The following is a 26,626-nucleotide window of genomic DNA, read 5'->3' on the forward strand; positions in this document are numbered from 1 at the left end:
ACAGGCAAAACATGGAAGCATGGAATGTTGATTAACTTGGCTTTTGATTAAAATTGGAACCAAACCAGCTGATTTAGTTTGGTTTGTCGAATGACTGGTTTGTTTACCCTACCCTGTGAGTGTGTTGTAAGTGCGGGAATTCGATGCATCTACCTTCGAAAGTAATTTGATGCCGGAAAAAACGATTTCCACGCTCATTTCTCATTTTGCAAGTCTCTATTTAATTTTGTGGATCCACGTTTAAAATATTACAACCGATGAGTATTGCGATACGAGAGTCTAATCTGACGTAAATTCTAGCTTGAGTTTTCCACATCAGGGTCAGAGGCATCAAGTTCAAGTACAAGACGTGGCCTCTTTCCTCCGGCTTCAGCTCTGAAGAAATGAATCTTCATTTCACTTCTCTTTTTATTGACAAGCTCGAACACGACGGTGTCCCCGGTTGAAACGTTGTTCGCACGCCAACATGCAATCAACCCTTCCGTCATGCGCAAATGGCCGCTACCATACTTTGTATTATCGAGCCGGAGCTTAACTTTCCATGACTTCCCATTTGGATCTATAAGTCTCACCCTCTCCTTTTTTATGAGACCTACTGCTACAGCTAGTTCCTTCGGTACGGTCTGCAATATCAAGGACAGAACACAAAAAACGGAAAGAAAATGCTCAGTCACTTGTGTCACGGCCCAAGGAAGCGCACGCAGGCACCTACGTCAAAAGGACTAGTCACTAATGAGGCTCCCTGTAACCGCTTATAGTAAACACATGTGACGTTAGGTTGTGCATGGTGTGTGTTTAATTCTAAGCGATTGCAGGGAGCAGCGTAATAACTAGTCATTTTGGGTACAACACCGAGATGGCACGCGCTTCCCTGGATCGGAGAAGGTTTCATAAATATCGTGCTCACCATTCGATAAGGGTTCTTCGACACATCTCCTTCGAAGCATGTATACTTGGATCTGAACACGATGAGTCCATCTGATGTTTGTTTCACATCAGCAGGCTCGTATGACATGCCTGTAGAGAAAATAGCACATTCGAACACAATGTCTCCAAACAGATACACATGAATAAGAAGAAAAGAAACACCCATTTACCACATACAGAACTTGTATAACTCACTTTTCTTTCGGTTGCGAATTCTAGCTTGATTTCCAGTTGTCTTCTTGGCAGCTGCAGATTCCTCCTTTTCGCATCCAGTTGGATTATAGATTTTGACATCAAACTTTGTGTGGCCATCGTACTCAAAAACCAAGAAATTCCCGATTTCTAAGAGATGATCCTCCACGAAATGACGCCAACCCTTGCGGAAGAAAAACTTTCCTTCCTTTCTCCCTTCCAATCCTACTGTCCACGATTCTCCACTCGGGCTTCTAAGAGTGCATTTGCAGGGAGGCCGTCCATTGAAATTCTCCATAAATAAAGGTGGCAGACACTTCAAAGTTTCATGGTATCAGAAAACAGAAATGCAGTTGTGTAACATCAAAATATGAAAACAATTAATCAAACACTGCCTAATTCTATGTCAAATCAGAAAAGCCATAGCATGTGTGACTGAATCAGCCAATATGAATGCATGATCATAAATCCAATGAGAAGTTTGTTTAATTTCCGCGGTTACAAAAGTCTGTATCGTTCAAGTGGAAGGTTCTATATATACATCACAAGAAAGCACTTAATTTTGCAGAAGAGTCTGAACAGAAGTGTTTGTTTTGGCCTTGGAAGGCAGAGTGCCTAACAAATATAAATTGCCAAGAAAACATGTTCACTAACAAGAACAACAAAATCCAAAAGTTAAAAGGCAATGCTCATCTAAATGACAGAACAGATAAAGAAACAGAAAGTATTTGTCATCCATTCGCTGCTGCAGCGACCGATCATGAATTAATCTCAAGTGAAAACGGAAGCTAGTGAAGGGGCAGGATGTTACCAAATGCCGAGAGAAGTCATCATGAACTAGGGGCTTGAAAAAGGATCGCACTCTCAGTGCAGGATTTGTTGATTTCCTCGCCATTTGAGCGGAAAAGCTTTGCTGAAATTCTGAAAATGGGTGATAATACACTTCAACTAGTAAATCGAAAACCGAAAAATATTGTAGCAAATTTCAACAAACTACTTCTTCATAAAGGAGCAGACTTGGGAAACAAGATGATGGTAGTCCTAAATGGTTGTTTGAAATATATTACATGCATGCTGCCTTGGGAATTTATAAGTTGAACAAAGAACAGCTAGTAATTATATATGTTGCTGATTAATTACAAAATTTACAAACATAGGAAGATCTTCAAAACATGATTAATAACAATACTATAAACACTAAACAAACTTATAAGTAAAAATAATTCAAACTGATATGCGTTTGAGAAGCTCGTATCGGTTTCACAGATACAAGACGATGAGAAAACATACCTGCAGATTCTTTAGGGGATTTCTGGGAGAGAAGATTGCCTCAAAACTCCATCCTTTGTCTTGACTAGTTTTTCCTGGGAAACATTAGACACGAGGAGGAGGAAAAGTAAAACTTGTGAAGGAGGTAAAAGGTTCAGCCACCAACCATCATAAGTTTCTTTTAATTTTCCTCACATTTTTTGCAATCAAAATTGACATGCATTGAATCATTTGCTTGTGCATTATTTGCTCATTTGGGATGATGCAATATATATATCTGGATATGGAAACTCTAGACAAATTCATGGAAAAGTGAATTTTTCCAGTTTTGAACAAGTGATTTTGTTCTCATCTCACCTTCCCCCGATCAATTACTTCACTTCTCGACCAAAAAAATCAACTACTCCTCCACTCATCACCTAATTATCCATCTAGTATTTTGACTAAAATTGTTGATCAAACAAATGGTGATAAAATGTATAATAATTTTGTTGTTTAAACATAAAACGGACACATTTGCTAACGGTCTCTACCCAGTAAGGGGGCTATATGCTAGTTATCAGGCAGGGTTGGCTACAAGTAGCCTTCAAGCCTCGAGCGAGCCCTCTAACAAAGCTTTTGTGGAGCTCACATGGGCTTCCTATTTGTTTCTTCGCACTCTTTCAAATCATGACAACAACAAAATGTAGATTCTTTTTTTTTTTTTTTTTTTTGGGTAAAAAAAAGGTGTCCTTGGCTCCCAATTCTTTCTCTAAATTGTTTCTATCAAGAACACTTTAAATTGGAAGCAGATTTGGAAGAAGCCTGGCAAACGGTGAAATTGTCTGTAGACATGCATGGATGGAACTTTAAGCTCACTTAATCTGGTTGAAGGCTCCATGACTGCTGTCTCTACAACCACAAGGAAGAGGGACCCAGCTCCTATGGCTAGGGTTCTTGAACCACTCTTGTCAAGAAATGTTCCAAACGCAGTAAAATTAACATGACATTACATTAGTCCATGCATGCACTTAAAACAAACAATAGGAGTTAGACGTTGCGTAACTCCTCCCTTGTCGAAAAAAAATAAGAGAGGAAGCAGTGCTTGTTAACTTTTTTCGGAATGCTGATAACAATTCCCATGCATTAAATAAACGATCTTTAGATAATTACGTGATCTGATGAGGCTGAAGTAATTGATTGGGATGGTGAGATGACAGGAAAAAAGAATCCAATGCATCATGGATGCTAGATTTGGTTCTACACTTTGAAAAAGTCACTTGTTCAAGGCAATACGAAACTGGAAAAACCCACCTAGACAGATCAATTAAATATTTATTAAATGCAGTAATAATTCATCCCAAATTAGCTAATAATGCACATGCATGGTGGGTGCACTTGTAATTCCCCACCCCCCCCCCCCCCCCCCCCCCCCCCCCCCCCTTCAATAAATTTGTGACTGTTTATGTAATTCACATATATAGTTTGACAAAGATCACCAGCCAGCTAGCAGAGTTGGCATCAGCTTCAATCCCTCACCTCAAATTGATTGGGGAAGGTGAGATGATCACTTGTTCAAAACTGGAAAAGTTCACTTTTCCATGAATTTGTCTACAGTTTCCATATCAGTTACATATATATATATATATATTTCGTCATCCCAAAGGAGCAAATAATGCACATGGAAATAATTCAATGCATGTCAATTTTGATTGCAAAAAATGTTAGGAATATTAAAAGAAACTTATGATGGTTGGTGGCTGAACTTTTTGCCTCCTTCACGAGTTTTACTCTTCCTCCTCCTCATGTCCAATGTTTCCCAGGAAAAACCAGTCAGACAAAGGATAGTGTTTTGAGGCAATCTTCACTCCCAGAAAATCCCCTGAAGAATCTGCATGTATGTTTTATCATCATCTTGTATATCTATGAAACCAGTATAAGTTTCATAGTTAGACAGCATCCAGATAATCTATTTCAACCATTCTTTTAGGAGTACATTTATCTTGTTTCCCCAGTTTGCTCCTTTATGAAGAAGTAGTTTGTGGAAATTCGTTGCAATATTTTTGGGATTTCCGTTTACTTGTTGAAGTGGATGATCACCCATTTTCGGAATTTCAGTGAAGCTTTTCCGCTCAAATGGCGAGGAATTCAACAAATCCTTCACGGAGAGTGCGATCCTTTTTCAAGCCCCTAGTTCATGATGACTTCTCTCGGCATTTGGTAACATCCTGCCCCTTTAGTAGCCTCGTTTTCACTTAGAATAATTCAAGATCGATCGCTGCAGGAGCGAATGGATGATAAATACTTTCTGTTTCTTTCTCTGTTCTGGCATTTGGATGAGACATGCCTTTTAACTTTTCGATTTTTGTTCTTGGTTCTTACTGAGCTTGTTAAATTTTTTGGTAATTAATGTTTGTTAAGCACTCCGCCTTCCAAGGGCAAAACAAACACTTATGTTCAGACTCTTCTGCAAAATTACAAAGTGTTTTCTTGTGATTTATATATAGATGAACCTACCATTTGAACGAAACAGACTTTTGTAACCGCGAAAATTAAACAAACTTCTCTTTGGATTTACGATCTTGCTTTCATATTGACTGATTCAGTCATGCATGTGATGGCTTTTCTGATTTGGCATAGAATTAGGCAGTGTTTGATTAATTGTTTTCATATTTTGATGTCATACAACCGTATTCTGTTTTCTGATACCATGAACTTTGAAGTGTCTGCCACCTTTATTCATGGAGAATTTCAATGGACGGCCTCCCTGCAAATGCACTCTTAGAGGCCCAAGTGGAGAATCGTGGACAGTAGGTTTGGAAGGAAGAGAGGATGGAAAATTCTTCTTCCGCAAGGGTTGGCAGAATTTCGTTGAGGATCATCTCTTAGAAATCGGTAATTTCTTGGTTTTTAAGTACGATGGCGACACAAAGTTTGATGTCAAAATCTATAATCCAACTGGATGTGAAAAGGAGGAAGCTGTAGCTGCCAAGAAGACAACTGGAAATCAAGCTAGTATTCGTAACCGAAGGAAAAGTAAGTTATACAAGTTTTGTATATACATATATACACTACAGGCATGTTCCTTTCTTTTCTTGTAATGTTGCATATACATATACACACTACAGGCATGTGTATCTGTTCGGAGACAATGTGTTCGAATGTGCTATTTTCTCTACAGGCATGTTGTACAAGCCTGCTGATGTGAAAGAAGCATCAGATGGACACATCGCATTCAGATCAAAGTATAAAACATGCTTCAAAGCAACTGTGCCGAAGATTCCTTATCGAATGGTGAGTACTTTCTTCAACCCAATTTGTAAGCCAATTATGTTTATGAAACCTTCCCCAATAGATCCTGGGAAGGGCATGCCATCTCAGCGCTATAAACAACCGACTAGTCACTGATGATGTTCCCTGCATATTGCAGACTGTCCCCAAGAAGCTAGCTGTAGCAAAAGGTCTCATTGAAAAGGAGAGGGTGAGGCTTATAGATCCGGATGGGAAAGCATGGAAAGTTAAGCTCCGGGTCGATGAGATAAAATCTTGTGGCAGTCGTGTGCTCATGACGGAAGGGTTGATGAAATGTTGGCATGCGAACAACGTTTCACCCGGGGACACCGCCGTGTTTGAGCTTGTCAACGAAAAGAGAAGTGAAATGAAGATTCATTTTTTCAGAGCTGAAGCCGGAGGAAAGAGGCCTACTGTTGTGCTTGAACTTGATGCCTCTGACTCTCTTGTGGAAAACTAAAGCTAGTTGACATTATATAGGGTTGATTGTGGAACAAGATTATTGAGGTTTTTGGAATCATATTAAGAACATATTCATTGTGGTGGCAACATGCTACTCTATTTGTGTGTGATGAACAGTTGCTTTTGTATTCCCTAACTTACTGTTGTAGTGGCGGAGTCAGGATTTTCAAATAACGGGTTCATGATTTTGACCAAAACTTCATTAGACTATTTCGTTGAGTGGTAGGAACATGTGGATTCTTGCCAACATCTACTAAAGGCTTATGCCAACATAGGTCAACAATTACTATGATATGTAGCGACTTATCAAGAGTGACTACAGGAAACTATAACGTAATGTTGAAGACTGCCAAACTTGTCAACAGAGACATTTCACTGAGTGCTTGATGCGCAAAATAAAGTCGCACAAAAGAAGATAAAAAAGGAAGACAGGGATGATAAAAAAAAAATATAAGAAGTAAAAAGAGAATGTTGTAATTTAGTTTGCCTAGTTGTTTGAAGTTGTTGGGATCATGGACAACAAATGATCCCATGTCACCCTTGTTTGTTTGCAGAATTTGAATTGAATAAATAAAAATGAAATTAACAGACAACAAATTAGCACACATGAGTTGAAGGAGAAAATAGGCTAGCGAAAATTATTTTCTAGACAACAAATGAAATTTGAAGGTAGATGTATCAAATTCTATTGATTTCAAATTTCAGGGACCAAAGTGATAAGTTATACAAATCTCATAAACCATTTTGGTTAAAAAGCCAAAAAAGAAAATAACAGAGAGGACGTCGACACAATTTCGTAGCCGTCTATGTATCTATTGATTTCAAATTTCAAGGACCAAAGTGATGAGTTATGCAAATCTTATGGACCATTTCGGCTAAAAAGCCAAAAACGAAAACAGAGATGACATCGACACGTGTATCTACTAATCACGGGAGGAGGATTCTCTCCCCTCTTTTGGATTGGCATACAATGGGATGCTGTTTTGGATGGGTACTAGAAAGGAAGGGACCTTTCTTATTGGATTTGATTTGATCTGTTCAACATCAAGTACAAGAACAAGAGGACTAAATCGACTGGTGTCGGTATTATTGATTAACAATGTTTTACTGCATCTGATGAGAAGCCTGGAGTTAGGCTTCTGTATGCGTCCCAAGGATGTCTGCAACTGTGCAACTACGACAAATGTTCGCTTGTTCTGTCAGTTTGGGGTTTGATATTAGATAAGGAGTGTTTGATTTTGAAGCCCAGGATTCTCATGGACCCATATACACTTTTGGGGTACTCATATGCCCCGGCGCTGCCTGCATGTTAATCTGCTTGCTTTGGATCCAAATAACAACGATTTCTTGTATTTATGTATAGACGAAAACTTGGTCACGTGCAACATTCGTACAACATTGCCCGAAAAAAGAGATCTTGCATGGACTTATAAATTAATCTCTTTTTTTTTTTTTTTTTTTTGTCGAAAAGTAACGTTTCATTAAGTAGGAAAAGAGGTTACAGGCCAATCCAAAGGACAGCATAATAACCGAAAATACACTGGGGGAAATCATAAACACAAAACCCAGCCCAATGAGCAAACAAACGAAAACTAAAACCCTAATCCCTATCTTCCAAACGCAGAGAGCAGCTCCACCTGCCACTGCCGCCACGAACGTCCTGCCAGCAGCCACCAAGGCAGCAACACGAGAGAAAATGACCAAGTGGTCAATTCGACCAAGATATCGTAGCACAAAAATTACAAACCCGCAACCAGAAGAGCACCACAACCAAATGTTGTCAAAAGGGTATTTCAACATTTTCCATGTTTTCCCAAAACAGTGCAATGGTGGACCGACTATGGAGAGGAGTTTGCCTGTTCACATTCTCAAAAATGGGTATGCTGCTGCTAGTGTGACTAGAACACATGTCCTACCTTTTCCCTTGCAATCACCTCGTACATGAAAACCGAAATTCAAGGTGACTCGAAATGTTGTTGAGTAGTTTCCTCATGTTGGTTAGATGCACTGCAATCAAAATGAGCACACGCAGAGAATGATTAAATCAATGCAGATGACATAAGCAATTATGGTCGTTAAAATTCATTCGATTCAAAACTAGCTCCCCCAAAAGTAAAACAACTGCAGGAGTCGAAAGAATCTAAAAATCTTGCCCAAAAGTGCAACGGCACAAAATAACTGCGGGCATTGAAGGAATCTAGTAAGTGCATTAAAACGAAGACATTGCTTAACCATGGATTTACATGCATTGCCTAGTCATTTGACCATCATCGTGATAATTTCTATGTTTAAAAACATTGTCCTTGCATATGGAGTTGTTCAATGACAATTGGATAACTAATTTCATATTTGTTGATTTCTTAGCATGAACGATCTTGAAAAGGAATTCAATACATTGATGGCTCGGATCATTAGAGCACATTGTAAGTGATTCTTCTCTAAAATGAGGACATCAGACATCCTTATAAGACACCAATCGTATCTCATACCTGACTTACTTCATAAATTCAAGCACAGTATTTTGTTAGTTGATCAACGACTATCCTCAAGGTTCACAAGTAGGAAGCTTGTGACGGCAAATCCCAGACATAATTTTCTGGCATCGTTTGTCATTATGAGGAAGTTTGACTGGAGCTTCTCGCATCTGTGTAATGCCTGCAATTTGACATTAGACACCTTATGAGATCTTGCGGAGAATTTCCAAACGCAGCTCTGATCACATAATCCTTATTACACTCAATTCATAACTCAAAGTAATTGCTGTAAGAGTAACTAGGCAAAATAAGTTCAAGCTCATACAGAAATTTCATCCTGTAAACTGTTTTTCGAACAATATTGTTTTGTTTCCATGCATAGGATATTTAAATAACACTACTACCTTGACATGATTGATTGGAAATCAAATACAACTTCCCCTGAACTCAGTTCCACGTCACCAACCTGCTCACTCAATGAGCAACAACAGCAGTAAGTAATAGAGCTACACAAGATCATTCTCGCCACGATGAAGTAGCAAATAACATGGTGAATTATCTGTACCTAGTACATAAGTATTTGAACAACCATACATTTAAACAAGTGCAGAGATATGAATAATAAAAATCTGAATTTCTGACCTTCTGATGACTCACCATGAAAATGGCTATGGAGCAGTAAATAAATTCTAGCAGCAGAGACCTGCTGCATATTCTCATTAAGCAGCATCATCTGAAAGCCTTGGTGCAGAACATCGAAACTATGTTGTATGGATACAATTTAGGAAATGTGAGATGATACTGCAAAACCACAATTTTCTAAAAACTTGTTATGAAGACTACAAGGAATATTACAATCACATAAGATTCTAATGAATAGTTTTGTTTTCATATTAGCTTCTTTAACATCTTAAAATACCCACTAAGCCCTTTTTCAATCATACCCCCCATTTCTTCTATAGAAATTTTACAAATAACCCCTTCTACTCTTGCTTGTATCCCTTATGTATCCATCATACATGCCTCACACATATCCATCCCATAACCAAAAATCAAAATTTCCAAGAAATCAACAAGATACAGATTTGGAATATCTGACATCCATCAAGGCATCATGGGGAAGTATTGGTATTGGATCCTGCATTCTCAAGATTTTTGGGGTAACCATGCTATGAAATTATATAAGATGACTTACCTCCTTTGAATAGGTAGGAGATAAAAGTTCTAGTTTTCTTGAATTTCTAGCCGCTTCACAAAGTGAAGTAAAAATGTAGTCACTTCATTAAGCAAGCAACAATCATTCACATCCTATGTTGCAGATGCTTGCACACGGACTCTGATAGAAATGCGGTCCACTCCTCAACAGAACCTTCAACCAGGTCACCAGGTCCAGTGAGTCATCAGATGGTGCATGAGTAACAAAACATGATGGTCTAGAAAACACATTAATTTCTGTCAGATGTCTTTTCTTGCATATGCCAATGGATATCCTGCGCAAATAATTGAGATATATAAGAAGAATAAAAAACAAAAACAAATAATTTACAGTGACAAGCAGAGGCAATTAGATATCAGCAGCACCAACTGTTTCAGATTACAGCTTCCCATACTTTTGAAGTTTGCACCAAACAAGCATAGATTACCTCTCGATAATAGTTTTAAAAATTGATAAAACAAATAAATAAAGCATATTATCTAAGTCATTAAATAGAAATTTTGGGAGAAAAAATTGTTGATTTCATCAACAATTCTGTTTTTTTTTTTTAAAGAAAAAAAAAAGCCCAGTTGTAAGAACTAGAAAGCAGAAGCACTGGCTGCTGCTGTGGTATCAAAAATCTGTGTGATCATTATGTTTCAAAGATCTTTTCAAAATGAATCTAAAATCCTGGACTAACCTCTAAATGCTACAGAAAGGGTCTTCACAGACCTTAAAAAAAGCACAAAAGACAACTTATAGGTAGATACTGTAAATTTACAGCTTGCGGCAGCTCAATCACATACTGCAGCAAAGTAAGATAGCTCATCCACAACAAATCAAAAGGCGCTTATGCGAAATGCTGCCGAGACAGTAAGGCAAAGTTGAGAGATAAGAACAAAACTGCTGACTGAAAGATTGTTCAAGTAACCACTGATCTTATACAGCATAAAGAAAATTCACTTCACAAGAAATAGAGGGCATCATGATGAGGAACTACCAGACGGTGGGTTGACTCCTGAACAGACAAGTCGGCCAAACCATTCAATATAAGATACACAAACAAACAATTCGCTCAAGTAGTTGAATATGAGTTCCAATATTATCACATTTTCTTAATTCATTCCTTTGAATAGTCAATAATGGCTTAAAGGTCCACGCACAGATGCAAAATGCATGGCCAGTCATAGCATTTTACATGCTTATACAGAAACAAATAGACTTGTTACTGTGCTTCCTTAATTGTGCATGTGCTCACACAACACAAAATGTCACATTAAATTCAACCCTTCTCAAAATTAAAACCATTAACATAGAAGCTGTTCAACGTTTTATCTTATGCAATATTTCTTAAATGCAAATTAGATGTTCTCTGTGCACAATTCTTAGTTTGAGCACTGGATTGAGGTTTATTTGGTTAGGGTTTGATTGTGGGGCTTAGGGAAGTAAAGGTAAAGGGCTAAGAAATAAAAGCCATAGGAAATTTTTTTTTTTTTTTTTTCATTTTCTAGGGCATTAAATGTATCATATTCCCACCTAAAAGATAGAAGCAAATAAAAGAAAAGAAATGATTAAAAATATACATAAAGAGAAAAAAGACTTCATGCAAAAGAAATAGTTGAAAGCTACAGTATGGAAGAAAAGACGAAATAGAGAGACGAACCATGTAGCATATGCTATCTGATAGTTGAAGAGCTTCATCCCACTTGTTAGCTTTAATAAGCCCTTTAATAAGATGAAAGAATGTATCCAGCTCTGGAAAACCACCATGCCTCATCATGTCTGCAAACATCTCCAGTGCCTTACCGACCTTATTTGCATGTGAAAGACTTTCAATCAATGAAGTGTACATATTCTTGTTCACAGATGTAAACGGTGAAGATGACGAAATCTCTTCAAGCAGCTCAAGAGCCACTTCCAACCTTCCAGCCTTTACAAAATTATCAATCAGAACTTTGTATATGTGAGTAATTGGCACTGTGTCACATTCACTCATCTCATTTAAAAGCCCAAGAGAGGTCATGAACTCTCTATTGTAACCTTCAATAACTTTACGGTAGCCTGCCATATGCTTTGGCCAATGTGTTTGTTTCATTTCATCCAAAAGCTTATGAGCTTCATCCAGTAGTCCAGTTGAACAGCAATGATTTATCAAAACCCCGTAGGTGATAAAATTTGGAGCACAACCCTTAGAGCTCATTTGTTTAAAAAGCTCAAAACACTTTTCGATATTACCTGCTTTCCCAAAGCCATCTATCATTGCAGTATAAGTCACGACATTTGGATAACACCCTTTTTCTTCCATCATCAGCATAAGCTTATAGGCTTCATCTGTTTTTCCAACTTTACACAGGGCATCAATCATCTCTGTGTAGATAACAACATTTGGTGCACAAGAGTTTTCTAACATTTTGGACAAGACTTTTAAAGCAAGATCCAGTCTTTTATCCTTAAACAACCTATCAATCAAAGAACTGTACGTATACACATTTGGACTGTACCCTTGCTCTGACATCTTAGCAAACACCTCTTGTGCTTCATATAGCTTCCCATACTTGCAAAATCCATCTATAAGAGCATCATAAATAATATGGTTAGGTTCACAACCTTCTTCTGACATAGCATGCAATAAATCACGGGCCTCTTTAACCTTGTGTGCTTTGCATAAACCATCCACCAAAGCCCCATAGGTATAGACATTAGGTTCTCTAAAACTCTGATCATCACTTCCAAAATACTTATCAACATCAGGGACGTCCACATTACCTCTCATTCTCTCATATATCTGGCAAGCCTTTTCAATTCTACCAGCTTTACAATGACCATCAATTAAAGCAGTATAAGTAATAACATTAGGACTGCAACCTTCAGTCAACATCATCTCAAAGAGTTGATCAGCATCAGACACCTTCTTTGCTTTAAGGTATGCATGTATAAGAGCAGTATATGTCACCACGTTTGGAGCACAACCATTTCGTATCATTTCATTAAACCAGCTCCGAGATTGTTCAATAAGGCCAGCTTTACAAAAACTATCAATTAAAATAGTATAGGTATAGACATCAGGAACAATACTGTTCCTTTTCATTTCTTTAAACAACAAAAATGCTTGTTCTACCTTGGAGGCATTACACAAAAAGCCAATAACATTAGCATACGTACTAGTGTCAGGAACAAAACCCCTGCTCATCATTTCGCTGATAACCTTATAGGCTTTCTCAAATTTTCCGGCACCGCAAAGACACCATGCAAAATTGCTCACATTGACCTTACTTAGAACAACCCCTGCATCAAGCATCTCACCATAAGCTTTTTCAGCCAAATCTAACATATCTGGGCTTGGTAATTCCCTGTTTCCACATATACCACCAATCAAGATATTGTAAACCACGTAGCCTGGCTGGCATTCACATCTTACCATTTTCTTAAGCAACTTATAAGCATAAGAGTAATCTCCGGACCTGCAATAAGCATGTACAAGAGAACTAAATATCTGAGGGCTTGGATAACAACCTTCTGTGATCATCATACTAAGAATTCTCTTGCACCTACCGAGCTGTCTTTTCTTCAAACACCCACAAAGCAAAGTCCTATAGGTCACAACATTAGGAATGCAAGAATCACATCGCATTCTGTTCAAAAAATCCATAGCTTCCTCAAAAAGTGAAGCTTCACACAACCCAGATATCATCTTCGTGTAAAGAATAGTATTGGGCACAAACTCTTCCTTCTCAACCAATGCAAGAGCTTCCTTCCACCTCCCAGCTTTGCAAAGGGCGTGAACAAATGAACCAAATGTATACTCATCCATCTTAAACCCTGAATCCAACATCTCCACATGGACCAAGTGTGCTGTGTCCAACTTATCTGCTTCTAGAAACACTTGAACTAAAGCATTGTAAGTTGCTTGAGTTGGCTTGTATCCGAAATCCTTGAGCCTCCCCAGCTCTTCCAAAGCTACATTCCACAACCCATTTCGGCAATACTTCCGAATCAAAACATTAAGCAACTTCCTAAGCACCTCTCTATCATCACCCTTAATTTCTTGCAGAAAATGTTCCGCCACCCTCTTATTACCACACTCCAATAACTCTAAAAACGCGTTGTACACGGGAGCAGTGTGACTAAACCCAATTTGTCTACCTGCCCATATGAAAAATTTCACACCCAATTCAGGATTTTGTATAAGCTTCAACACCTCCACCACCAGAGTTTCATTCAGATTATCCCTAAACTGCCTAAGAAACTTCTGGGTTTTGTCATCAAACTCATCATTATTATTCCTGATAGCATTCGAAATCAAAATGGCATTGTTAGAAAACTTAGCTGATTCAAATTTTGGCATCGAAGACCCACCACCAACACTGGTATCCAACACCGAATCGCGCAGAGAGGCGAATTCCTCTGCCGAAATAGACTCAACTCCAGAACTCTCCAGCTTGAACAAGTCGTTGGGATCGACCAGACCATCGAGATTGTCCTCCGAAGAAGTGCAAAGTAATCTGGGGAAGCAAGGTTTTAGACTTTGGTGGGAGGATTTGAATGGAGAAGGGAATGGGTGTGGTGGGTTTGTGGAGAAAAAGGGGTTGGACTTCAGAGGTGACGAAGATATGGTGGAAATTGATTGCCAGACGAGAGTTTTCAACCGCCTTCTGCTCATTTTTGAACTGCGAGAGCTTGGAGCGGGTGTTTGTTTTCAGGGTTTATGATGGGGTTTTCCTTTCTGGCCGGAAAGAAAGACGATATAACTTACAAGGGCCTGTTTGAAACGTTTTTTAATAGCGTAAAAACCGTTTTTGGCAGCAAATCATTTAAGTGCTTTTTTTAGAAGCACTTAAATATTTAATGGTTAACAACATTTTGCACCTTAGAGCGTCTCCAACAGTTCTTTAAATGTAACTCTTCAGGTGTACCATTTCTAAGAAAAACTTCAGAAAAATTACCATATTTTTAGTTTAGGTACCAATTGATAGGTCAATCCAAATCATTTTATACATATCACTAAATCTCACTAAATTTTTCAATAATTAGTGGCCGGCCAGCCTTTAGATGACTTTTCTGGCAACCCTCGACTTTTTCGATGATTGGCTGGACAACCAGAGGCGGCGTTGAGGGGGAGCGAAATGTGCAATTACACAGGGCCCCCAAATTTGAAGGGCCCCAAAAATTTTTGGTATCTTATATTTATATGTATTAATGTTATATATTAAAAATATACTTTAATTGGCACTTTAAAAACTTATAGTGTACTTTTCATAAGTGTAAATTTTTTTTTCTTTCTAAATATAAAAATTTGGAGTACACAATAAGAAAACAGGAGTGCCAATAACACCTTAAAAAACGATTTTCTTTTCAATTTTATTATATAATAATGCTATATATTCAAGTGAAACTTTAAAGTTAGAGTTTTTGAAGCTTTTTTTTTTCTTTATTTGGTTGCTTAAGGTTGAAATGTTTTTGATTATCTAGTGAAGATTATGTTTGTAACTCTTTTTACTTATTTAATGACATTTGTAAACTTACAACTAGTGAGTCCTAAAGGTTGTTTTGATTTAAGTTATTATTTTCTCGTACCAATATATTGTCCTATGTTGTAGGCATAATTTACTGAACAATTATGGAAGCCATATAGAGAGAAAAGGTGCGGCATAGAGAGAAGAAGAGAGAGATGTGTAATTGTGTGGTGTGTGTTATTCCACCCCATTATGCCTTTAGTTATAGTAGTAGGGAAGGTTAATTCCTTACCCTTTAGGATTACAACATTTAATAGGTAATCTACTCCTAATAGGAATATAAGATATATTCCCATATCTACTAGGATTTACGCAATCACATTCCTAATCTAATAGGACTGCAACACTCCCCCTTGAGTGTGTAAATACTCAAGTAAATGGCGCATCAAGTATTCAGCGATGAAGTAAGTACAGTTGATGAAGTCGTCGGCACGATGAGCAAATACGAGTCTCAAATCAACGGAAGAATGCATAAAAAAATAAAACTCACAAAACCTCGTTATGGTAAAACCCAAAGTGGGAGAAAACCCATAGACTAAGGAGAAAAATGAGAAGTTGCATTAAGTCAAAACTATACATCTTTTGGACGCAAGTAGAAGAGCTCACAAGGGTATGATAAGCCCAATATAGGTGTCTCGTTAAAACCTAGTTAGGTAGCAAAAAATCCAATGGGAAAAATGCTCCTAATCGTAGGGAAAAAGAGTACATTAAGATCAAGTGAGTATACTTTTGGATACTCCCCCTAAGTTTGACATAACTTCCACATGAGAACTACAAGCATTGCATATGATAGTTAGGTATACCAATTCCTCAGACAAGTTTCTGGAAGGTTGATTTCGGCAGTGACGTCGTGTAGAGGTCGGCAAGGTTGTCTGAGATTGGCTTGCATGACTTCAATCTCCTGATGCTTTGCTGATGTAGATATGGACGCAATATGTCTTGGTGTTAACTTCGTTGATGTATCATGGCTTGATCAGGTTGATACATGTGGCATAGTCTTCATGGATCGTTGTTGGGACTCAATGATGGATGAAAAATAGCAAGTACTTCGAATATGCTCAACAAGAACTTATAACTATGTCTCACTTGTGGTGTAGTAAAGTAAGGTAAGTCTTGGAATGATTCGAAGATTTCGCAACTAAGGACATATTGTGGACCTTCAAGATATTGAGATATCCCTAACGGTAAAGACATAACCATTCGAGGATTTTGCCTTGTGCAGGTTTGATAAGTAACCTACGTCAGCATAACAACAAGGCAAGCATCATTTCAAGGATCAGGGGGTTGGATCCGCTCGAGATGTGTTGGGATTTGCCTTCATAGTACCTTCAGGGTGTGTCTTTAATACCAATTCAATGGTTACGTGTAGGCGCGGCCAAGATCAATAGCGAATGAGATGTCTTATCTAATACAATGAGCTAAGTACAACAAAGCGCAAAGTTGAACTTTAGATATGGAATTTCGGATTCCATAGCCCTTTCAAGGGTCTCGTTTGCATATAACGTATGGACGATCAAATGTATACTCAAAGGTGGCACCTTTAGGGTGTAGTTCAACTGGTAGACCAAAATACCGTCAGAACAATGCTTCAACTTCAGGTCAAGGCATAGACGAGTTTTCCCAAGATATTTCATCTCAAATTCCATCTTTAGGTGCAAGGTAGTTTTCTCAAGCTCTTCTGATGTCTTAGTGAGAATCGTGTCAACGACATAAACTGTAACTCTAGCAATTCGAAATAAGACTTCATAGTTTAACACGCAAGAGCATAATTCATCCATGGCTGATCAAATAATCACTTAGATGGTTATACCACTTCCGTCAGATTGTAAGTGAATGCCTCAAACAAGTTAAGAAGATGTTATGTGGTTTGGAACTATTTGAACTAGTCCATGTAATTCTTTGGGAACTTACATGTAAATCTTCGTATCTATATCCCCATGGAGAAAACACTAACCACATTTCATAATGTTGCTATCAATCACATGACGTTTGAGAGAAACCTTGCACCGTAAGGCGTGCATTATATCGCACTATTTCATTCATCTCATAACGCTTCTTTTCCCACTTGTAACACAATAGGGTTACCTTGGGCAGTGTAGGAACGACAGGTCCAATATACACTTTGTAAGGAATTTGACCTGGATTGTAATTTCCATTGTCTAATTAGTTCTAAGTTGTCACTTAATCAACGAAACACAGTTCGATATCGTCGCTTTTATTTATGTTGATAGCTACCATATAAGTGAAAACATCATCAATGGTAATCTCATTTCAATTCCATTTAGCTCATCCAAACTAGTATACTAGACTAAGAACTTCAAGTCTCACGAGTAATCTGAATTAATCTCATGAGATGGAAATGATTTAAGACAACGATCGAGTTTAGATTCATTGTTGTGTCCTGTCTTCCTCTTCCAGGGAAGTGAATCTTATGAACCGAATGATCTGTCATGCTCTAGGAAAAGACAGATTGATTGGCTATTCGCCGGTATATCGGACCGTCCAACATGGGCGTCCAAACCGTCCAACAAGGACGCCACATCCTCCAAGGATGTTGACTCGATGTCCATTACGTACGTCTATCCTTGCGGAATGTTTGCAGCTAGTATATGATCACGTCACTTTAGCTTGATCAGAGGAATGCATATGGAGCAACATTATGAAAGCTAGAATTTATCGCACTTGCTTATCACACGTGTGAGGTATGGGGACCGAGATGAGACATAGTGGGCAACTTCCATGCAACTTCGCGTCGTTCGAGAGGAACGTTGACATTCTTATCTCCTCCTAACGGCGGGAAGATTATCTCATTAAAGTGACAACCCGTAAATGAGAGGTAAAAAGATCACGTGCAAGGGCTCGAAGAGAGCTAGTGTGAAGGAGAATCATAATCGACAAAGATTCACATCCTTCTTTGATGACGCATAGTGGTACGTTGCAGTGGCGCAACTTGGCACATGAAATGCTCACCCAAATGCGTAAATACGAAAATCGTCAGGTTCGTACCCAGTAACTAACTGTAACGTCATATTGATTGGGTGGCAATGGGCCTTAAGGCAGACCAACATAACTGCATACAAGATTGCATAGCCCTAGGTAAAGACCAAAAACTTGGTACGTTTACCAAAATTCGGGTGATCATTTAAATTGCGCTTTATGATCGCTAGGCGAGGCTATTTGGGGTGAACATGAGAATTTGATGTTCAATTATAAACCCAAAATACATGCAATACTTTGTTGAAAACCGTCGATATAAACTCTCCGGCATTATCTAGTCTCCCGGACTTTAAGGTATAAGTAGGGTGGTGAGCCATTAATCGCCCATGAGGTTTAGTAGTAATGTGTGTGGACAAACATGTGACCAGTTTGTCGTTTCATCAACCAAAATCATAAGTATTTATATGATCCGCATTTTGGTTGGATTAGTTCACATATATTCCCTTGAATCCACTATGAAAAAGGGAGTCGTTTCGTATCTTTGCTAGGGATGATTTAGAAATCAAATTTCTCAAAACGAGCGAGTTTTGGCAAGTGTGCTTGTAGGCACAAGATCTTTACTTCGGGTAAGGAGATGCATTGTAGCATTATTGTTCGACCTAAGTGTCCCAAATGGTCGTGCCAAAGCAAGTAAACTGCTCGAATCACCCGGCTTCTGGCCGGCCACATGTGGCGTGTTTCCAGTTAGGAGACAACCCATTGGCCCCAAATCAAAGTTGCATGCTCATTTTTTGAGGTGGTGCAATAATATTCCACTCTATTTTCTTCGGTGGTTTCATTTATAATCATTGTCATCTCGAATATCCTTAAAAACTCAACGACAGGGAGAATTTAAGGTCCCTTAAATGGTGATTCAGTACGATTCATACAATGAGGAGCGTGCCAATGCTCTTAATCAAGTTGGACAGACCTGAAGTGGTTGTTAGAGATGTGATTTAGGTATAAAGTTAGTGTGTGTAGTATCGCATTCATCCAAACAACTAATTCTCCCACATTCCTACCTGATCACGTGTTTAGTTGAATTGGTCACATGTATTAAGAAACATGATTCAATTAACTCATATTCGAGGATAATATCAATAAGATTATCCATAACTAAAACATACACCAAACTTGAATCCAAGAACATGGAAAAATGTTCACAAAGTAAATGGTTTACTAAAAGGATTCAGTTAACAATGCCATCCAAGTCAAATTTATGCTTTTCCAACGATGTTTGGTGGAGCAAAATTAGTCTCACATATTGACTATGAGAATGGTACTCCTCAACAACATTGGTAGGGGCACGAACATGTGCATAACCAATGATCTATTCCATCAAGATGGAAGTACATTCTGCAGGGTTAAGGTTTAGGAATATTATCCATTATTCTTGAAGTTTTAGGTCTTAGAATGATCACACTTCAGGCATGATGCCACACCTTGGCAGACCCTGATTCTACCATATGTTTGTGGTAGTAATTAGATCCGAGAATTTGGTAAACTTCCGCATTCTACACTACTGCTTCAAAGGCGAGTTAGAAACATAGAAGGACGAGAAAAGTATTTTCTAGTCAAAATTCAATTGGACTTATAAACTTCATAATTGTATTCATTCATGGACATAATCATGGTGTGCTGCAGGCAATGTCTTTCATGATTAAACGGTCTGTATGAGCAAGCCAAAGAGCCATGGAATCCTCGATCGGGAGGTATTCCCGTTTGTAATGCTTCGGGCATAAGTCTTCGAATGAAGATCATGGCAGAGGCTTATTCAGCTATTTCATGCCATTGTTGGCTACAATGGTTTCTCAGCTTCTTAATAGTCGAGTGGAGAGTCACGTTTTGTCCCCCACATAAAGTGGTTTCTATTAGAAACGTCCAAATCAGGAAAAAACGAACTTGTGACGGTTCGACAATCCACCGAATTGGAGGGAACAAGATTGTGATTGGTGCTTTGGGAATGAATCATCCATAATCATCAAAGTTAGAACATTCGAGTTCTAAGACACGGTTTACATAAAAAAAGGTCGAGTTTTCATGGGTGTATTGTTTTATGAAAACTTCGGGGGTTTCAAAGGCACTAAATTTGAAACTATAGGTTCAATTTAGTTTATGAACATTTAGTTCATAAAAGAGAGGTTCCTGCAAAAACACATAATGCAATATGCTGATTTAAGTGTAGTGGATTTGAGTTTCTTCGGGAACTCAAGTGTGAGAGCTTTGTTACTATGAAAGTATGCCAACGGATCAAAGTATAAAAATAAATTATTGAATCGTTAATGTCCAAAAGTGATCTTCAAGTCAATAATTTTGGATTCATTATCAAATTAATGGACTGCATGTCACTTTTAATTAATTCAATAAATCGGGCCATACGGGGTCGATTGTAAAAGCTAAATAATATTAAAATAATATTATCAAGTCGAAAAATACCATAGCCCATAAAAGGGTTGGGTGCCGTGAGCAAAGGAAGTGCTCGGAGGTGGGCTGTAGGCCATAGATCCAAGCAATAAGGCCAACCATGAAGGCTGGCGCGTTAGGCTAAGGGGGGTGGCAATGGTTCAAGGCCCAGCAGGGTAGCTGGCCTGTTGGTTTGGCATGGGGAGCCCAGCCTTATGGGCTGGCTGCAAAAAAAAAACTGCAAGCCGAGGCTAATTCAAAGCCCAACAAGCATGACAGCTTGCTGGCGTGGGCCGAGACAAGGGATCAGGGCTGCAGGCCCGTGCCTGGGAACAAGCCCAGCATGCTTCTAGCATGTGGGTTTGGGCTCGGGTGGACCAGGGATGTTAGGGCCGTGTGATATGTAGGCCAAGCCGAGGCTTGGTTGTTGTTCGATACGGAGCAGCAGGCCCAAAAAGGACTACACAAGTGGTCCAAAGGCATCAAGGTGATGCCATCCCACGGTATTGCTGTGGTGATGCCAAAAAATACCTAATTTTTTTTTTCGAACCTCGGGTTTAAGAAACCCTAAATATGCTTCTAATTTATTTTGTATACATTGACTCACATATTCCATATAACAATTTAATTGTGCGATGCATGAAACAGATATATATATTGACAAATATATAAACACATACAATATATATATCGTAAGGAAAATATAAACATAGAGGGGTTCATGCATCATGGGGAATGTTTTCATGCTTCATAGTCGTTTCAAATATCTTACTTTATTTTAAGCGTACCTGATTGGCAGAAAACAACAAAAGCCTTTGAATTTGTAGAAGTTCCTTCTCGGAAAACCAGAATTGCATCTCCAATGCGCTATATCACGTTCTACACAGAAAAATTAAATTGAATCAATAGCATGTAGATCAATTTAATAAAATAATAAATTAATCATAAAAAGAATGATTAAAATGTAATACTCCCCTAATTGAAGATCAAACTCTCTTTAGCGCAGCGTCAAGAGCGTGCTGATAACGTGTTGTAGGCATAATTTACTGAACAATTATGAAGGCCATATAGAGAGAGAAGGTGCGGCATAGAGAGAAGAAGAGAGATGTGTAATTATGGGGTGTGTGTTATTCCACCCCATTGTGCCTTCATTTATAGTAGTAGGGAAGGTTAATTCCTTACCCTTTAGGATTACAACATTTAATAGGTAATCTACTCCTAATAGGAATATAAGATACATTTCCATATCTATTAGGATTTACAAAATCACATTTTTAATCTAATAGGACTGCAACATCCTACTTTTTTAAAAAATAAAAACTATCTTAAAAAGGGGTCCTTTTATAAATTTTTCACAGGCCTCCGAAATCTTAGAAACGGCCCTATGGACAACTATCCAACTTTCAGTGACCAGTCGATCAACTTTTCAGCGACAAAGAAAACATGACTTCCAAATGTCTTCAATGCAATTTGAACTAAAGACCTCAAAATAGACTTGTAAATGGATCAGATTCGGATGAGTTCAAACTTGATCCATATTCATATCCATTTATAATCAAATTAACAAATTCAAATCATCGGGTCTAACTTGTCAATCCATGTTCGATTAGCATCAGATTTGGATCAGATGAGACTAAGACCTAGAAAAGATTAAAATATCTTAGCAACCTCATCCTTTTATTATATATATATATATTAGTTTTATCACAAGTGGTCTTTTATGTTTTGCCAACTCATCAGTTTGGTCTCTTATGTTTCAAACTCATAAATTTTTTCTTTATCTGTTACTCCGCTTATCAATGTGGTCCCTACCGTCTAACTCCATTAAAAATTTCATTAGTGTGATGTGTGGGACCCAAAGGGGCCTAAAAAGCCAATCATGATAGTGCCACATGGACTAATCATTCGTTTTTAAAATTATTTCAAATTCCAAAACAATAAACCACTCACTCCTTATAAACCCAATACTAAGCCAATCATTAGGCATTTTATTTTTGGCAAACAAAAAAGTTTGGAATTTTTAATTCAAGATTTTACCACAAATAGTCCCTTATGTTTTGTCAACTCATCAGTTTGGTTCTTTATGTTCCAAACTCATCAATTTCATCATTCATCTCTTGCTTCGATCATCAATGTGTCCTTCTGTCTACTCTGTTAATGAAATGCGTTAGTGTGTAATGTGGCACCAGTGTAAGGCCCACAAAGCCAATTACATAATGCCAATTGGATTATGTAAAAAACAACATATAATATAAATAAAAAAGATAAATATAAACTCCGCAAAATGAATTTGGGATACGTTTTAAATGCAAATTCATTTGAATTAAATGAGTATTAAAATCCTACAACGTTACTGAAAACAAAATTTAATGATATTGTGTGTTGGTCTCAATCTTAATATAGCCGTTGTCTAAGTCTGCCACATGGACAAACGTCACGTGTTATTGCCAATCTACGTACACCACATGGACCAATACTTTAAGAGATATTAACGTGTTATTGCCAATCTGTATATAACACGTGTGTCTTAAACGTATTTGATGATAATTCTATATAAATCTATTCGATGTTATTGCCAATCCATATACATTCATAGTCTTCCTCAAATCAGTACGCATTGCAATTCATATCGCTTTTAAATCACTGTTGTTATTTGCTTTTATGTTCGACCATTGTGCCATCCTCGATATCTTGCCACATTGGTTAAGGCTTGAGCTCCTTGAGCCATGAGGCCGAGGCGTGTTCAAATCCAATCACTGCACTCGGGTTCTAGGTTGGTAGAACAAGTTGTCTGAGGCGAGGGGTTTTTGCGGCTGCGTAGATCAAATGGTACTCGATTACGAACACAGAGAAATCGAAAACCAAGGAAGATAAATTCCCCAGCTGAGACGTGAAGCTCTCTTCAATATTCCTTTCAGTGTTTCGCTTGATTGATCATTGGACCAAGTACACAATCTTCGAGGAGCATTGAAGAAGTTAAACTTTGACACAGTCAGGTCAAGCTTTTTCCAGTGGATTGTCTTGCAGCAAGCAGCATTCCAAGGAGCTTCAGACCCGAGTAAGAGGTATGAAATCTAGAAAATATAAAGTGATGAATATTTTTAACAGAATATCATAGTCCATGTTTGCACAATTTTTAGCTCTGGATCTCTGTCATTTCAAAAGAGATTGTACCTCAACAATGATAGCTTGTCGGTCCAAGTAGCTAAAAATTGGTGGCTCTCAACATAAATATATCTTGTCCTAGAGAGTGTAACTTGGTGCACTTTTATTGTGGTTCTTAAGACTTTGTGACGACACATGCATGAAAGAAATGAGACAGGTTCTTATAGAGGGTATTTTAGAACTTAAAATTACAGAAAACTCATTTGCTTTGTAACGGCAATCTAAACTTTCAATTTGTTGATTGGATACTTGAAGTGTTTATGTTTATGAAACTGAACCCTGCACCCTGCATGCAGTCTGACATGTGTATGAGGAAACATAATGAAACTAGCGTTAGTCCTCTCAATTGTGTTCTAAGAGCACATATTTAGGACACAATTCGGTGTTTATTCCTTCCAATAATGTGCTCATATGACACAATTGGGAGTAATAATAAGTACCATGACGCTAGGTTAATTCCAGTTCCTCGTACAGATGCAGATTGCATGTAGGGTTCAATCTAAGAAACATAAGACGCTTCAAGTCCAACATATAGGAAGTTTTAGATTGCCGTTACAAAGCAAAGAGAGTTTTCTATAATTTCAAGCCTAGAACACCCTCCATAAGAACCTATCTCATTTCTTCCACGTGTCATCACATAGTCCTCAGAGCTACAACAAAATAGCACCAAGATATACTCTCTTAAGACTTGTAGCTCTTAAGACTTGTGATGGCACATGGAAGAAATGAGAAAGGTTCTTATAGAGGGTATCCTAGGACTTGAAGTTACAGAAAACTCATTTTGCTTTGTAACTCCAATCTAAAACTTTAAATATGTTGGCTGGAGACTTGAAGTGTCTTATGTTTTTGAAACTGAAACCTGCATGCAGTCTGACGTGTATGAGGAAATGGAATGAACCTAGCATCATGAGTGATAACTCCTCTCAATGAGCAAATATTTAGGACACAATTGGGTGCTTATTCCTACCAATAATGTGCCCATATGACACACTTGGGAGTCATAATAAACACCCTTGTGAACTCACTTGGGAGTCACAATTGGGTGCTTATTCATTCTTGGTGCATATATGCAGAATGGAATTGACTGAGAAAGCTGAGGCATTACATCTGCACACATTGGAGAGAGGAGGTCAACCAGATTATAAGACATGGGAGTTCCTTATGAAAGGAAGGTTGACAAGATTGTCATTGCAGACCATCGGACAATTACTGTAATTGTTAAACCCCACCACCAAATTATTGTGAATTTTACACTCCCCCTAAAGGTTTACACATTTTACAATTTGGTCCCCTTATCCTTAACCAATCCGGACCCTCCCTTTTAGATTCTCTTTCTTTCTCAGTTTTCCACGTGGCACCACCCTAACTCATCACTATCTCTCTTTTTCCCCCGAGGCCTCACATTCTCTCAGCACTCACTCTCTTCCCTCTCTTAGATCTTACTCATCTTTTTCTTGGTTTCTCCTTCCCCGATCAAACCCACACCCCAGACACAACCTTAGGGATACCCTGAAGACGATCCAGCGCCACCACCACCCTTGTGAACTCACTTCCTCATCTCTGTGCAACCCAGAGAAACGGCTCAGGCGAGTCCCGAGACTCTCGACCCAAAATCCAGCCATCTTCGGCCTTTTCATGGTGATTGGAAGGTACCAACTCTCTCCCTCTCATCTCTAGCTTTATTTTGGTACTAGGATCGTACCCTAAAGTTGTGTTTTGAGCTTGAACGGAATCAGGAGAATTTTCTGGTCGGATTCCTGTTTTCCTTGTATTTGGGTCCGACGACCCATGAGCGGGTTGGGCCGGCCCAACTCTTTTAGAATAAAAACCCAATACCCTTGGTTTTAGGCCTTTGGGCCGAGTGTGCCACGGGCCCTTGGCCCAAGTCCTTGGGTTGGACCTTAAGCCCAACCTTTTAAACCCCATTACCCAAAATCCTATCCCTGGGCCGGGCTTTCAAGCCCAGGCTCGTTAAGCCCTAAAACCAAAAGCCTAGAAGCCCAACCCGGTTTTAAACCCAACCCCAACCCCTTGACTCGGTCCAACCTAAACCCTTTGACCTGACCCGGTTTGACTTTGACCCAGACTTGTTGACTTTGACCGACTCGACTCGTTGATCAGTTGACTTTAACCTGGTCTGATTGTTGACCCGATCAACGGTCATAGTTGACTTTGACCGGTCAATGGTCAACCTTGACTTTTTAGGTTTCGTTCGAGACCCCTTCTAGGCTAATTTCGATGTCCTGGACCCATTGTTGACATCCATTTTCCCAAATCAAATCATTTGGATATAGTTTTATTAATTGAACCTTTTATGTGCTTAGGGGCAATTATTGGTGACATTTTCGTCTTTGATTGTTTGCGTGGCTCTTCTACGGCGAAGTATCTGTGAGTGGACCCTTTCTAAAATGTATGTTTTATTAGTAGAAATGCATACATGAAAAGAATGATTTAATGATTACGTTTGTGAAACGTTTTATAAGAAATTGATTATCATGCTATACTAACCTTATTTTGGAATACCATATTTTCTTTCGAACTCATGTTCTTGTCGGATATTTGATGGATGATGATATACTATTTAGAACATGTTTTTAATCACTTCTTTATAGTATAGATGATGGATGACTTTATACTATGAAGATGATTTTGAGATATATATACCTATGTTTGGAAAGATTATGTTCAATGTTTTGTGCGTATCTAGTGGTCACTATTCCGCCTAGGGCGAGGATCTGGTGTTGGCATGTAGGCTGGGAGAAATAATCCTTGGCTTCGGG

At 38.4% G+C, this 26,626-nt stretch overlaps 3 protein-coding genes across 7 annotated transcripts; 1 reads left to right on the top strand and 2 right to left on the bottom strand.

Moving 5' to 3' along the window:
- Nucleotides 1-129: 129 nt before the first annotated feature.
- Nucleotides 130-2,272, bottom strand: LOC137721678 (B3 domain-containing protein REM10-like). 2 transcript variants are annotated; one of them, XM_068460703.1, is made up of 4 exons: nt 1,931-2,272; nt 1,123-1,411; nt 908-1,017; nt 130-623 (listed from the first exon to the last, which is right to left on the bottom strand). In XM_068460703.1, the coding sequence occupies exons 1-4, from the start codon at nt 2,012-2,014 to the stop codon at nt 297-299; spliced, it is 810 nt and encodes a 269-aa protein (XP_068316804.1). In that variant the 5' UTR covers nt 2,015-2,272; the 3' UTR covers nt 130-296. The 2 variants fall into 2 exon arrangements, with proteins under 2 accessions (XP_068316804.1, XP_068316803.1); XM_068460702.1 differs by having other exon boundaries at nt 1,123-1,435.
- A 1,797-nt stretch (nt 2,273-4,069) lies between these two features.
- Nucleotides 4,070-6,292, top strand: LOC137723711 (B3 domain-containing protein REM10-like). Of its 2 annotated transcripts, XM_068462904.1 has the most exons (5): nt 4,070-4,264; nt 4,486-4,587; nt 5,091-5,403; nt 5,549-5,661; nt 5,798-6,292. In XM_068462904.1, the coding sequence occupies exons 2-5, from the start codon at nt 4,504-4,506 to the stop codon at nt 6,116-6,118; spliced, it is 831 nt and encodes a 276-aa protein (XP_068319005.1). In that variant the 5' UTR covers nt 4,070-4,264; nt 4,486-4,503; the 3' UTR covers nt 6,119-6,292. The 2 variants fall into 2 exon arrangements, with proteins under 2 accessions (XP_068319005.1, XP_068319006.1); XM_068462905.1 differs by lacking the exon at nt 4,070-4,264 and having other exon boundaries at nt 4,286-4,587.
- A 1,368-nt stretch (nt 6,293-7,660) lies between these two features.
- On the bottom strand, nt 7,661-14,502 carry LOC137723135 (pentatricopeptide repeat-containing protein At1g06710, mitochondrial-like). Of its 3 annotated transcripts, none has more exons than XR_011066854.1 (6): nt 11,453-14,502; nt 9,790-10,084; nt 9,237-9,395; nt 8,999-9,060; nt 8,619-8,775; nt 7,661-8,127 (listed from the first exon to the last, which is right to left on the bottom strand). XR_011066854.1 is itself a non-coding variant. In XM_068462306.1 (2 exons), exons 1-2 carry the CDS (start codon nt 14,447-14,449, stop codon nt 10,040-10,042), a joined length of 3,042 nt encoding a protein of 1,013 aa, XP_068318407.1. In that variant the 5' UTR covers nt 14,450-14,502; the 3' UTR covers nt 9,429-10,039. The 3 variants fall into 3 exon arrangements, 1 of the variants encoding a protein (XP_068318407.1); XR_011066853.1 differs by having other exon boundaries at nt 8,610-8,775; XM_068462306.1 differs by lacking the exons at nt 7,661-8,127; nt 8,619-8,775; nt 8,999-9,060; nt 9,237-9,395 and having other exon boundaries at nt 9,429-10,084.
- Nucleotides 14,503-26,626: the final 12,124 nt, after the last annotated feature.

The sequence above is a fragment of the Pyrus communis genome, chromosome 17 (assembly GCF_963583255.1).
Source record: "Pyrus communis chromosome 17, drPyrComm1.1, whole genome shotgun sequence".
Classification (NCBI taxonomy): Eukaryota; Viridiplantae; Streptophyta; class Magnoliopsida; order Rosales; family Rosaceae; genus Pyrus; species Pyrus communis.